Genomic DNA, 13,576 nt, shown 5'->3' with positions numbered 1-13,576 from the left:
GCTCTTGGTGTTTTCTTGAAGCTTGAGAGTAAACATCGTTTATGTGATGGTGAAATAAAAATATTTTCCTGTTTCTTTTTTCTTACAGAAAACACGGCCATCTTCATGTGTAAATGTTGCAATCTTTTCTCGCCAAACCAGTCAGAACTCCTGTCTCACGTGTCTGAGAAGCATGGGGAGGAAGGGGTTCATGTGGATGACATCATCATACCCCTTAGGCCTCTGAGTACTCCTGAGCCCCCCAACACGAGCAAGGCAGGAGAAGGTAAGGGCAGTCGGCCTGCTGCGGGGAGTGGGGTCTGTAATGCCCACCTTCTATTTCAGGGGCGTGGCAGAAGCCTAGAAATCTCACCCAGAAATTCCCTAATTTCCCAATTGCAGATTTTCTCAAGTAAGAGCGGGACTTTGGATTTCCCCATTCCAGCTCATGTAGTTGCTCCTGCAGGGCCTGGCCGGTGGATGAATGAGTGAAAGGAGATGGTGGTATCCATGCATGACACCAGCAGCTTGTTAGGGAAGTGTGGATTGAGCCTGGCTGGAGTACTGAATAACTTGAGGCAGCTGATCAGCATCCAGCCCTCACTCATTTTATCTGAAAAATGAACAGGGCTGTGCAGATTAAGTCAGGGATATCCTACAGTACCCAGGATGAGACAGAGAGAACGATAAAGGAACACCCTTGCACGTAATCAATAAATTAGTATATATAATTTCAGAAATAGCATTTCCACAGCGATCGGGGAAACCTCCAGCAAGGATTCACGTTGTGAAGCTCTGCTTCATGCAGAATCCTAAGGTTCACAGTCAGCGTGCAGAGTGAGATACATCTTGTCGGCAGTGGGAGAATGGCGTCAGGTGGAGCAGGTTGTGTGGATTAGAGGGGCCGTGCAGGCCCTGTAATTAGGTCCCCACAGATGTCAGAGAAGATATTTATCGCAGAAAGAGGAGGAGCGGCACATAGGACTTAGAGTAGTCCCCCTCCAAACTGTTTTTAGGTGATGAGGAACAACAGCCAGTCTCCAGTGCAGAGGCCCTGTGTGTGGTGGTAAATGTCTCATTGCAGGATTCATTAGCCACAGTAATAATCCAGTCAGTCTTCCCTGGGAATATTCAGACTGGCATTTCTAAACAGGCTGGCTTATTGATCGTCTGTTGGACACCATTAACAAGGTGAGGCTCCAGACAGACAACACTTGGTTAATAAGTCTCTCTGGCCCATTCCCAGGTGCTGGAGAACCACACCTGACAGAAGATGAAGTTGTTGAGGAGTTAGGCAGTTTTAATGGTTAGCACTTGTGGCATTAGAAAATGTAGCACCTGAAACTGGCAGTGGCACAGGAGGAGGAGGAGTTGGCTCCTGTCACCATCACCATCAGCAGGTGGTGGTGTGAGCGAGGGGAGTTGCACACAGTCAGCCTACAGAGTGTGCTTGGTGCTCTGAGGAAAAGGGAGGAGGGAAGTTTGTGTGGAGCACTAAGAGCATCTTGCAAGCACCAAGGGCCTGATATTCAGCCTGTCCTGGTGGGGTGACACAGGGCCTCGACTCCTGGTCCCAGGGAGGAGCTGTGCACACCGTTTTCTGGGGCCTCTTCCTGCGAAGCCATCCTCTTGCCAGCACCTTCTAAAGAGCGTGGCTTCCCAGACAGAGAGGTGTCCCAGGCTCTTGCCAGGAACCTTGAGTGTTTGTGTGCCTGCTTCTGGGGTCAAACATACAGGAACGCAAGAAAAATCAGCTATTTCTTTTGTCTTAATTTATGTGGTAGACTGAAGCCATGTGAACTAATGTGGAAAGAATGTGAGAATTGCTCTTGTAAACGCTTTAGTTCTATATTCAGGTTTGCTTAAGATTTTCCTCTTTACTCAGTGAGGTGTGAATAAGAGACAATAACTTCACATTATCATTTCTTTATAAGAAATGAGTCAGTGATAGATGGTGCATCGGATAAGATGCCCACGGATGCCCACGCTGGTGCCTCATGAGGTGTGTGCTCTCACTTCTGACCGCCCCTTGTCACTGCTAGTGATAGCACCGTGCACCTTCCCTTCCTGGTGGTCTGACCCCGCCACCCTCTCCCAGAACCACCCTCTCCCCAGCCCCCAAGCCCCTTACCAGTGGTCTTAGCTTCAAGCCCTGCTACTGGCAAAGTAGCAGTTGACCAGCTGCACGGCTGTGCCTCTACCTGGCCTTCAGAGTGGCTTTGCCCAGATCACTCTTACCAATTCCCTGGAGTTGTGCAGCTTGGGACCACCTTGCAGGATCACTGGCTGTTCGTGGGATTAGAGCCCCTCCCTCGGAGCTCCCAGAACACCTGGGTCTCAATTCTGTCCTTCCTGTTCACTGTGCTGTCTTGTTGGTGAGGGAGTTTCTTAGGAGGGGCCTTGTCCCCATTTATCTCTACAGGCTGAGGTCCTGGCACAGGGCTTTCCCAGTGTGCTAAGTGAAAGAAGCACTCTTTGAAGTTATTGTTGTTTTCTTTTTCAGTAGAATTGGGTTTGAACTCAGCTTCCTGCTTGCTAGACAAGTGCTTTGCTACTTGAGCCACTCCCCTGAATTTTCTAGTTTTGTAAGTTGGAAAAGGGTGGCTATTTTTAATAGGTTTTTATTAGTACATGTTCGTTATAGAAGATGATATTCCCATATGCTTACAAAGTGCCCTATCAAAGTCACTCACCTGCATTCTCCCTCATTCCCTCCCCCACAACTTCAACAAGTTTCAATTTTCTGTTTCATGCATGCAAGTAAAGTACTCCACAAGTTCACTCTCATTCATCCTCTCCATTGGTCCTTCCCTCTCCCACTGATGCCTGTCCTCCAACAGAACCTGTTCTACTTTCTTGTCATTCATTTTTTTTTTAGCGTATATTAATTGTACAGAGGTTTCAACCTGTGTGTATATTTTACTTTATTCAGATCGACCTCCTCTGTTGCTCTCTTTCTCTAGAACCACTCCCCCACTTCTGTAACAGCTTTCAGTGGGATTCCTCCTGAACACATAGATCCCATGTATTCCCACACCATTTTTCCTCCAGCATTCTCCTGTCTTCTCTCACAAACACAGTTGCAAACATATGCATATGTATACGTGTGTGTGTGTGTGTGTATCTATGTATGTGGACATCTTTTTTGTCTAGATTCTACAAATGAGAGAAAAGAACTTGGCTTATCTCATTCATCCTGATGACCTCCAGTTCCATCCACTTTGCTTCAAATGACATAATTTTATTTGTGGTTAAGACCGAGTAATATTCCATGGTGGGGTGTGTGTGTGTGTATGTGTGTGTGTGTGTACATATATATATATGTATGTATGATATTTTGAAGGGAGATTTTTGGTTTGAGATTTTTTTCTTTTCCCTCAGCTTTATTGATGCATAATTGACAAAATGATACAGATTTAATTTGTGTAATGTGATGATATATGTATGTATTTTGAATTGCTTACCATGGATCAAATTAATTAATATTTATATCTCCTTACCTAGTTATAATTTTTATTTTCTTTTGTGATGGGAATATTTGATCTACTCTTAGAAAATTTAAGCATACAATAGAGTATTGATAGCTGTAATCACCATGTTCTACATTAGATTTCAGTAATTTATTATTAAGCAAATGAAAGTTTGTATTCAAATTTAGACCAACATCTCTCCATCCTCCTCCCAGAAGACAGAATTACACGCTTCATTTCTATGAGTTGAACTTTTTAAGATTCTCCATATAAGATCATAAACTATTTCTCATAACTCATTGTACTTGATATACTGCCCTCAAGGTTCATCCATGTTGTTCTAATTAGCAGCATTTCTTTTTATTTATTTCTTTTTTTACTTTTTTTTGTCTTTTCTTTTTTGGGACTGGGGATGGAGCCTGGGATGTTGTACTTGCTAGGCAAGCACTTTGCCATTGAGCTATATCCCGGCCCAGGTAGGATTTCTTAAAGTGATATACACATGTATGTGTGCGTGTGTGAGTGTGTGTGTGTGTGTGTGTGTGTGTGTGTGTGTGTGTGTGAGTGAGAGAGAGAGAGAGAGAAAGAAAGAGAGAATGAATGTGTGTGTGAGAGATAAAACAAGTATATGTATGGATGTGTGTGTGTGAGAGAGAGAGAGACAGACAGACAGACAGAATGAATGAATGAATATGAACGATTTTTTTTTATCATTTCAGTCTCCTCATCCATCAGTGAACACTTAGGCTGTTTCCATGTCCTGGTTATTATGAAGGACGCTGCAATAAACATGGGAGTGTAGTTATCTTCACAAACCATTGATTCCGTTTCTTTTTCATACATAGCCAGGAATGCAATTACTAAATTGTATGATACACCTGCTTTTTATTGTTTGAAGAAATCCCATACTGTTTTCCATAATGGATATATACATGTGTATTCCCAACAACAATATGCATGATTCTCTTTATTTATTTATTTTTTTATTTTATTTTATTTGAAAACATACTGTACAGAGGGGTTACAATTACATGGGCAGGAAAATGCATACATTTCTTACCAAGCATTGCAGCCTCCTCCTTTGTTTACCCTTCACCTCCCTTCCCAGCCTCCCCCCTCCCCCCCACCCAATCATGCATGATTCTCTTTAATTCCTTGCTACATTTGTTATCTCCTGTCTTTCTGATAACAGTCTTTGTGTGAGCAAATATTTCATTGTGGTTTTATTTAATGTTTGCATATTTCTGATGATTGGTGATGTTGCATACCTTTTTATGTACCTGCTGGCCATTTATATGACTTTTTTTTGTAGAAATGTCTATTTAGGTTCTTTGATCATTTTTAAATTAGGCTTCTTTTTTACTACTCACTAGAGCTCATGAATCTTACCAGAATTATATATGAATTTCTAGTATATTTTAGATATATCCCCTTAATACATGGCAAGTGACCATGAGTAACTTAAACCATAAAAAGCAGAACCATGTAAAAAGAGTGAAAACTCTAATAATCACATTCTTACCACTGAGCTACATTTGTGTTATTTTTCTTTATTAAACAATTTTCTTTTGACTTAAATTCTTCTTGAATACATTCCCTTTTTTGTTTATACAATTAAGGAGTAATTGCTTATGTAGTTTAATCTTAAAAGAGTCTTCTAAGACTTTAAATTCAGGTTCTTAAGATGAGAAAATTTCTTTAAAAGTCTTTCATTAAGAACTCCAGCTCTTTCTTTTTCTTTTTGTATTAGTCTATAAAATCTGAGGTTTGTAGAGGCTTAGTTTCTCTCTAATGATTTTCATTCAGGTTTAACCTTCACAATTCATTTTAACTTGAGAGATACTTGAAATGGTTTAATTAAACTTTTAACTGAGCAGTAATTGATTTATTATTTTGGTCTCCTGCTATAACATAAAGGCTCCTAAATCCTCTGGTTTATCTTATAGTATATCTGGTATATCTGTTAATCTTTTTTTTTTTTTCTCATGTAAGATGACCTTTTGTGTTTCCCCCTTTTCCTAATCAAATCTCTGGCTGTGATCCAGGAAGAAATTGCCTAATGGGCTGAGCTTGTTCTTCGTAAGAATATCTGTGCGTGTGCGTGCGTGTGCCTGTGTGATTGTATCTGTGTATATCTATGTGTGTATATGATTGGGTTTGTGAGAACGAGTCTTGGGTATGTGTGTGTACACGCATGTGTATGTGCATGTGCAGAGGCCAGGGCAGTTGCGCTCACTTAGGGAAGAGCATATATTGGGTTCCTAAGCTTGTTTTGGCCATTTCTCAACTTATCCTTCACCCCCCTTTTTTTTTTTTTTTTGGTCAGTCGTGGGGCTTGAACTCTGGGCCTGGGCTGGCTTTGAACCGTGATCCTCAGATCTCAGCCTCCTGAGTAGCTAGGATTACAGGCGTGAGCCACCAGCACCTGGCTCCTTCATCCTTTATCTTTCCCTCACTTCCCTTTTCCCATCCACTTCCTGTTCACTGTTTATTGTTGTGTGCCTGGGTGCTGTGCTAGGTGTTGTGGGTACTGGTGTTGGGTATCCTCTGCCTGGTAGATAGCAAGATCGGGGCTTCCCTGGGGCTGAGTCTGGGCTGCTAATGTGGGGGTCACATACCTTAGTTTGAGGGCAAAAGGAGGCTTCCTAGGGAAGATCATGTCTAAACTTAACCTTATTGTATTGTCTCTTCTGGACGTCTGTCACAAATAGAATCAGTGGGAGTGTATGGAGGAGTCTGTCACTATTACTGTGTCAAGTTCCTTGAATTTGAGGCAGTCAGGTCTGAGTTCACATCCTGGCGCTGCCACTGTCTAGTTCTGTGTCCTTGGGGCAAAGTAACTAGTCAACTTCCAGTATACTAGTCTGTAATGGGGTTGATGCTGATGGAGGTATTGGGGTAAAAAGTGAGGATAGACAACTGAAGTCCCAATGTATTGTCTGACGTATGTGTACCTTGTTACTGTCAGTCATGGCTGTAGGAAAGGAGGGGGCAGGGCATGCCTGGGGAGCCTGGGCCCCTGGCTTCGTGCTGTGGGGCAGGATGGCAGTGTGTCTTCACAGAGGGGATGTCGCTTTCTTCAGAAACCTGAAAGGCTTGCGTTCTCTCTGTTCTGATAAATAATTCATCGTCTCCTCTATTGCTTCCTAGGCCTTGGAAATAAATGTCAGGAAGATTGACTGTCAGGGCCCTAAAATGTTAGTCTTTCAGGATTTTCTGCAATCTTCAGCTGGTGAGAGTAGAGGTTGGGCTGCGGAACGCCAGCACCAGCAGGCTGCCATCGCCAGTCTACACCTCACAGGATCTGTGTGCCCTACTTCTAGCGGCGGCCTGGCTGGGAATGTAATGCTTTCTTAGAAGAGATATTCTAAATCAAAATGTTAAGGTCTGTGGCCAGAATAATAAGCAATTACTACTTCATCAGCCACCTCTAAAGTATAAAGCTCAGTATTATAATGGATCACTTTTATTAACAGAGATGATAAAATAGAATCTCTTCTGTTTATTTCCTGTTGGAAACCGACACTGGATGTGTATGTGGGGGTGATCCAGGGTTGCCTAACTCCAAGCCAGCATTCTCTGCACCCCATGCATAGGCTGATTTCCTGTGATGAGTAGAGCTGACCTTCATTGTCCTCCAGACGATAGGTTGTTTTAACATCCGCTGCTCAGACCTGAGGGCTATGGTTCAGAAGGTAAGACTTTTAACTGGGGATCAAGAAGCCCAAATGCCAGTTCTGCATGCTCAGCAGCTGGTTCTGGAAAGGGTGCCTAGCTGCCTGAACTGTTTGGTCTCCTTTTTCTTTTCCCACTGGAGAAATGACATTTGCCACACTCATCTGGTGAGATTTCATGAGGATGAAATGAGATGATAGCTGGGAAAGTGTCTCACAAACCTGATCAATGCACAGATACGCCGTTACTTTATTAAATTTTTTATTTTGCGAGGTTATTTTTCCATAATGCTCAGCTTTTACGTGAACGCTAAAGCCTTTGCCTCAGTTCCGTAAGAGGAGCTGTGTCAAGCTGTGGTTTTGCAGCCAGGTGAGCATACACCATGGCTCTGCCCTTTCTTCTGGTTGGAGACTAGGAACACAAGAAATGATGCAGCCGATTGTGTTTGTTCTTTAGTTTTATCTATAGATCTAGTTCAGATCCCGTGGGACCCTAGAATTAAAAACCCAGATCTAGCCTCAGGGTTTGTGGTAAAAAGAGAGGAAAAAGGGACACCATCAGGAAGCCAGGGGTATATGACATATACTGTGCTGTGGCCCAAGGCAAGCAATGGTTAGGGAGATCTTGCCCTGCTTCAGTAGCTTGGATACTTCTCTTGGAGGAGGAACTGAGACTTGAACTGAGATACTAGGATGTGAATTGGGGGAAGGGGTCTGATTTCAAGTGAGAGATGATCACAGGCAGGAGGAGTAAAAGAAGTAGATCACCTATGCATGTCTTATATTGCACTGAACGATGTAGGAGGAGGTAGAGGAAAGAGCAGGGGAACATGTCTGTGTGTGTGTGTGTGTGTGTGTTTGTGTGTGTTTGTGTGTGTGTGTGTGTGTGTGTGGATGCACGTGTGTGCATGCGTGCACATATGCTGAGTTGGATCACGTGCTAGAGAACCTAGAAAGCCTGGTAAATTTATCCAGAGTATTGCAAAGTTCCAGAGCCGGTGAAGACAGTGAGACAAAAGCTGGAGGCAGAGAGAGCTTAGAGCAGAAGGCTGGATGCTGGAGACCCTGTGCAGGTGCGAGCTGCCCAGCCGTCCTGAGCAGGGACGGGGTTCACTGCACACAACTGCAGGAGCTCGGCGGCAGGCTGAGTTAGGGGATTCAGGAAGAAGAGTCGCTGGCAGTCCATTCAAACGTGTTGACAGAGAGGTACAGTTTTCTTTGTGCAGTACCAGGATTGTCAACATTTTTTGTCAAATGAGGGAAGTAGACAGCAGTTTGCTTCTAGTACTTAAGCTGTTCTGAGTTCATTTATGAATATTTCATTTTTAGCTAACTAATTGGTCTGGAGTAGCTGAATTATGGATGTGGAGGATGGAAGATTAGTTTTGTCATCCTTGTGCTTGGGGCCTTCGAGGCTTTCAGGGCCAGTTTGCTCTTCCTTGACCGCCAGATCCCAAGCTGCATGTCTGTGTCACTTCAGTCCACCTGCATTTACTGCTCATGGGCTTGGGTGCTGAGGGGCAAGGACTGTGCCTTTAAGGAATCTCTACTCTGCGGGCAGATGTCAACTGGTGGCATGTGGCACTGTTCCTGTTGGACAGCCAGTACATCATTGTTCCGTTCCCCCTCCACTTCTGCGTCCTCAAGAGAGTGCTCTGCAGGTGTCTGGGGTACTGCCATGCTGGGTGTACTGATTCCTTAGGTTAAGGATTCTGTTCCCCGCTAGTCTGCCATGACTTTGGGAGGTCCTGAAGGCTTTCTCTCTGATCAGCTAGCTATGCACTGTAGTTTCCTTCAAGCTCAATAAATTTCTAGAACTCACAGAACTAGCTGTAGGCAAGGCTCATTGGTAGAACACCAGCCCAGCAAGCACTAGGCCCTGAGTTCAAACTCCATTGGCATGAAGAGTTCACAGAATTACACTTAGGATTATAGTCTAGGATCAGGAAGGTTCTCCGTGGAGCTTTGGGGCCCTGTGGAATCTTGGAAGCAACGTCTTCAACGTATGAGAGTATCAAGAGTATTTCTACCCAGGAAGTCAGCCAAGCTTGGCTGTGTGCATCCGGTTTGGTCTCAGTGGCATGTTTGTCACGTGTAGCATCTGCTATGCCAGAGGTTCTGACTGACACGGCTGCTGCTCACTCCTCTGGAGGGTGGAGCCACTGTGCTGCCTTGCAAAGACCCCATCATAAATCGCCCATGCCGGAATCCCCCAGAGGACAAAGACACACCTGCAGGAGGGACATCAGGGCCTGAAGTCACCTCCTAGTCACCCAGACGAGGGCTGGGCCTTCCTTTGGGTTGAGATCATTTTTGACTACACAGCCCTATGCTTGGAGAGCATTTCAGAGCTGTGGCCTCTGTCTGTGCGGTAGGCCTTCAGTTCCTTGCTGGGTCAGGGCTTCCATAAGCGAGTCTGCAGCTTGGCTGATGTGACATGAGATGGGTGTTTTATAGACTCTGCTACTCCTCTGATACTAATTGTTGCCTTTGAAGGTTGGATGTGTTGTTGTGAAGAATAATAATAGGAGCTTTCATGACTTTGAGGTACAGGCCTTGGCCTCACTCTGTGATTTTATTCCTTCCTCTTGTGTGCTCCCATGCACAGGGCTGGTTCTCTGAGAAATGCAGCATCTGTCCTTGGCAGAGCTCAGTGCTGGCAGGGGATCCAAGGGCCTACGGTATCTCTTCTGGGCCTTCACCTTGCCTCCCCAACACGTCTGGTGAGGTGGAGAGATGGCCGAGCTTGTGCTGCTGCCACGGCCAGAGAAGGTTCTGGCTTGGATTCTCCACTAGGACCCACGTCCTTGGTATCACGGCTGCATGGAGGCCCTGCTCCAGAGAGGTCCCTGTTTCTGCCACGTTCTGGTGGCTGGGGACCCTGTGCCAAGTAGATTTCTTGTCCGAAGTGTTTAGGGTCACCTGTCTCTTCTCTGCCTCTGTGGCTTTCCGCAGAGACTTGGATATGCCCGTGACCCTCTGAATTAAAGGACCTACTTGGTGATGCAGTGGATGGTCACTGGTGCTTTGCGGTGTAGTCACAGCTTTAGAGAGAGCAGGAAGGGCCCCAGGCTGAATGTGCTCCGGGGATGGTGCCTGTCCCAGGCCTCCTGCCTCTACCCGGATGCTTTGCCAGGACAGCCCTCTTAGGGAAGTTGTGTCCCCTAAACCACCCCACTTGGTCTTCGTGCAGCTGCACATGAGGCTGTGCTCCCAGACCCTCTCCCCTCCTCCGTTCCCCTCTTCATTCTGGAGCTGCTAAGGAAGAGAAATGCCTCGGCAGGTGGTTTGAAACTGGTTCTCTTGAAGCTCTGATTGGGCTGTTTCAAATCAGTAGGTCTCCAGGAAACTTGCAAAGTATCCTTACTGTCTTTTGCCCTATCATTTGTGGCTTTAGGTTGTAATTACTTTTTTTTTGTTGTTGTTGTTGTGACAGCTTGACTCCTTGAAATAATCTGAATAATTGTGTAACTCATTAGGGACATGACAAGCTAAGCAGCTGTGAGTCGTTTTGCAGAGTACTGCAGCAGTTTTTGAGGACTAGGTAAATGGAGATGATGGTTAATGAAGGGCAGGGTTTGTGGACTGGAGGACAGTACGCCAGCTCATACCTTCTAGCTTTACAGTAAGAGTGTGTGCAGAGGTCCTGATCAGCTCACAGTCTTGAAGCAGAATCAGTAGTGTAGAATCAGTTACCCATTAGAATACAGATATAGTGGTATTAGCGCTAAAAATGTTTGCAGTGAGTCATGTTTGAAACTGTTCCCATCTCTTCATTTTTAGTACAATGTGAAGCCCGAACCTCTTTTTTTTTGTTTTTTTTTGGTCGGTCATGAGGCTTGAACTCTGGGCCTGAGTGCTGTCCCTGTGCTCTTCAGCTCAAGGCTAGCGCTCTACCAATTGAGCCACAGCACCACTTGTGGTTTTCTGGTGGTTTATTGGAGTTAAGAGTCTCATGGACTTTCCGGGCTGGCTTTGAACCACGATGCTCATCTCTCAGCCTCCTGAGTAGTTAGGATGACAGGTGTGAGCCACGGGTGCCAGGCTGAACCTGTTCTTATACTCTCCCTGTTTTCCAGACAAGAGCACTCAGCCCCTGAGAGGAATAATTTGTCTGGGGGCCATAGAACAGGTTCAAGTGCATGTCTCGGCCCTCCTGTGACTCCATTGTGCTGTCTTGCTTCCTTTACAGAATTGTTGGTGATGAAGAGGAAGAGAGGCCGGCCGAAGGGGTCCACAAAGAAGCACAGTGCTGAGGAGGAGCAGGCAGAAACGGTCGCCAGCCCAAGTGAGGATGGGCCCCTGGTTGCGGCGGAGGCGAGCGGCCTCAGCCCCCGCAGCCTGGAGTGCAGCAAGTGCAGCCGCAGGTTCTCCAACACGCGCCAGCTGCGCAAGCACATCTGCATCATCGTGCTGAACTTGGGGGAGGAGGAAGGAGATGCAGGTGAGAGCTGCCAGGGCTGCCCGTGCGAGCCGAGCGCTGTGCTTACGATACCCACGGCCGCCAGGGAGGTCCGACTGGCCAGTAGAGGCCGACGACTGGACGGTAGCAGGTGCTCTTGCAGAAAATGAAGACTATCACATACATTTTCTGGATAAGTTCCTGGCCAGCCTTACGCAATAGAGCATCTGCCACAAGGGTTTGAGGGGGGTGGCCCTGGGTAGGGAGTGAAGGTGCTTCCGTGGAGCTGTGGAGCACATCTGAAGATGAGCTTCTTGGGAGGAGGAGCGGGACAGCGGGCTGCACTTGGGGCGTGGGCACCTCCGCTGGGTCCTGTGGTTGATAAGGGGGACTTGGATCATCATCCACATCTTCTTCAATCTGTACCCTGTGTTCAGGAAGCACTCTGTCCCGTGCTAGGTATGCTGTGTGGGAGCACAGGTTGTAAGACAATTTTTGTTATTGTTGTTGTTGTCAGTCGTGGGGCCTGAACTCTGGGCCTGGGCGCTGTCCCTCAGCTCTTCAGCTCAAGGCTAGCGCTCTACCATTTGAGCCACAGCGCCACTTCTGAGCACAGGTTGTACAGTGCCATTGTCAGGGTGTGACTCCACTCCAGCCCTTGCTAACTCCCTCTCATTTCAGTTTTCTCATCTGTACCGTGGGGATGATGGCAGTGCTGTCTGGCGGTAGCTTTGAGAGCTGCTGGGCCTGTGCAGGCTTAGGGTAGTCCCTACCATATCAGAAGCAGCTCGTTGTCCTGGTGGATGCCCCGTTTGTGTCACTCTCCCTGTACTCCAGACAAGAGCACTCAGCCCCTGAGAGAAATAATTTGTCTTGGAGCCATTAGCTAGAAAGGGAACCTGGCCTTTGGTCGCACACCATCCTTCTCTGAACTTCTGTTTGTAAACTCCTTACTCTAAATGTCTCCTTATGGGCAAGCCAGACCCGGGGCGTGCCGAGTCCAGCAGAAGGGATGAATTATTGAACAGTTCATCAACCGATACTTAGAAAATATTGAGGTTGGAGGCCAAGGCCTGTTGCCAGACAGATGCTGTTCCACTTGAGACATGTCCCCGGCCCTTTTGCTTTTCTTGTTTTTCTAACAGGGTCCTGCACTTATGCCTGTGCTCATCTGCTCTTTGTCTTCCTCTTTTGCTGTTTTTGTAGCTGGGATGACAGGCATGTGCCATCAGGGCAAGCGTTCTGATGCTTGAGAGAGTCTCTCAAATGTTTTGCTTTGGCTGGCCTTGAAACATGATCCTGCCTATCTCTGCCTCCCAAGTAACTGCCATTTACCCTTTAGTTTCATTTGTGACATTTTTTTCTTTCACCTTTTACTGTCGTAATTTCTTGCTCCTTCGATCATAGCTTATAAATCGGTTTCTATCTCCATAAATAATTGAAAACTAATTCAGTTATTTCTCTATTACTTGCATGCTTCCACTATACTTACATCATTGATCCATATGCAAATTATATTTGTATGAGTTGGGAAATAAGATATTTATATCAATAAATATAAATATAGCCAAAGGAATTATGTTAAATGTAATTTAGGTGAAATAGCGTAAATCAGGGCACTCAGTAAAAATAAGCGTGTAGCAGTTAAAAGTCTTAATCCTTCAGAAAAAAAAAAATACCTTTGTATTTTGGAGTTACTGTAGATTATAGGACATTGCAGAGATAGCACAGAACAGTTACTCCCCCCCTCTTCCCTCCTCATCTTATATACTATAGCAGCCCATGATTGAAATTGCAAGAGTACAGGTGTGGTCCCTGTCACCTGTGCTCCTGTAGATCCTGTCAGCCCCTCCGCTGGTGGAAGACAGGACCAAGGTCACCTACTGATGTCCCTCTCACCTCCCCCGACTCCTGCCTGGAGATCTGGTCTCCAAGTCCATGAGTTTGTCATTTTGAAAATGCCATGTAAATGAATCACACAGTCTGTGATTATTTGAGAGTCACTTAAAGCCCCTTGTGTTGAGACTCTTTTCTAATTTGATAATTGAGGA

The 13,576-nt window shown here is 45.7% G+C and overlaps 1 protein-coding gene across 1 annotated transcript in view; it reads left to right on the top strand.

Moving 5' to 3' along the window:
• Zfat (zinc finger and AT-hook domain containing) overlaps positions 1 to 13,576 on the top strand; it is a 166,065-nt gene that overhangs the window by 36,972 nt on the left and 115,517 nt on the right. The window contains exons 2-3 of the mRNA XM_042700017.1: positions 89 to 265; positions 11,316 to 11,567. Of these exons, the coding sequence (XP_042555951.1) occupies positions 89 to 265; positions 11,316 to 11,567 (429 nt within the window). The remainder of the gene's footprint in view (positions 1 to 88; positions 266 to 11,315; positions 11,568 to 13,576) is intronic.

This window comes from Dipodomys spectabilis, unplaced genomic scaffold (genome assembly GCF_019054845.1).
Source record: "Dipodomys spectabilis isolate Male_0828 unplaced genomic scaffold, ASM1905484v1 ptg000264l, whole genome shotgun sequence".
Taxonomy (NCBI): Eukaryota; Metazoa; Chordata; class Mammalia; order Rodentia; family Heteromyidae; genus Dipodomys; species Dipodomys spectabilis.
Note: the sequence above shows the minus strand (reverse complement) of the source record. Positions and strands in the feature narration are given on the sequence as shown.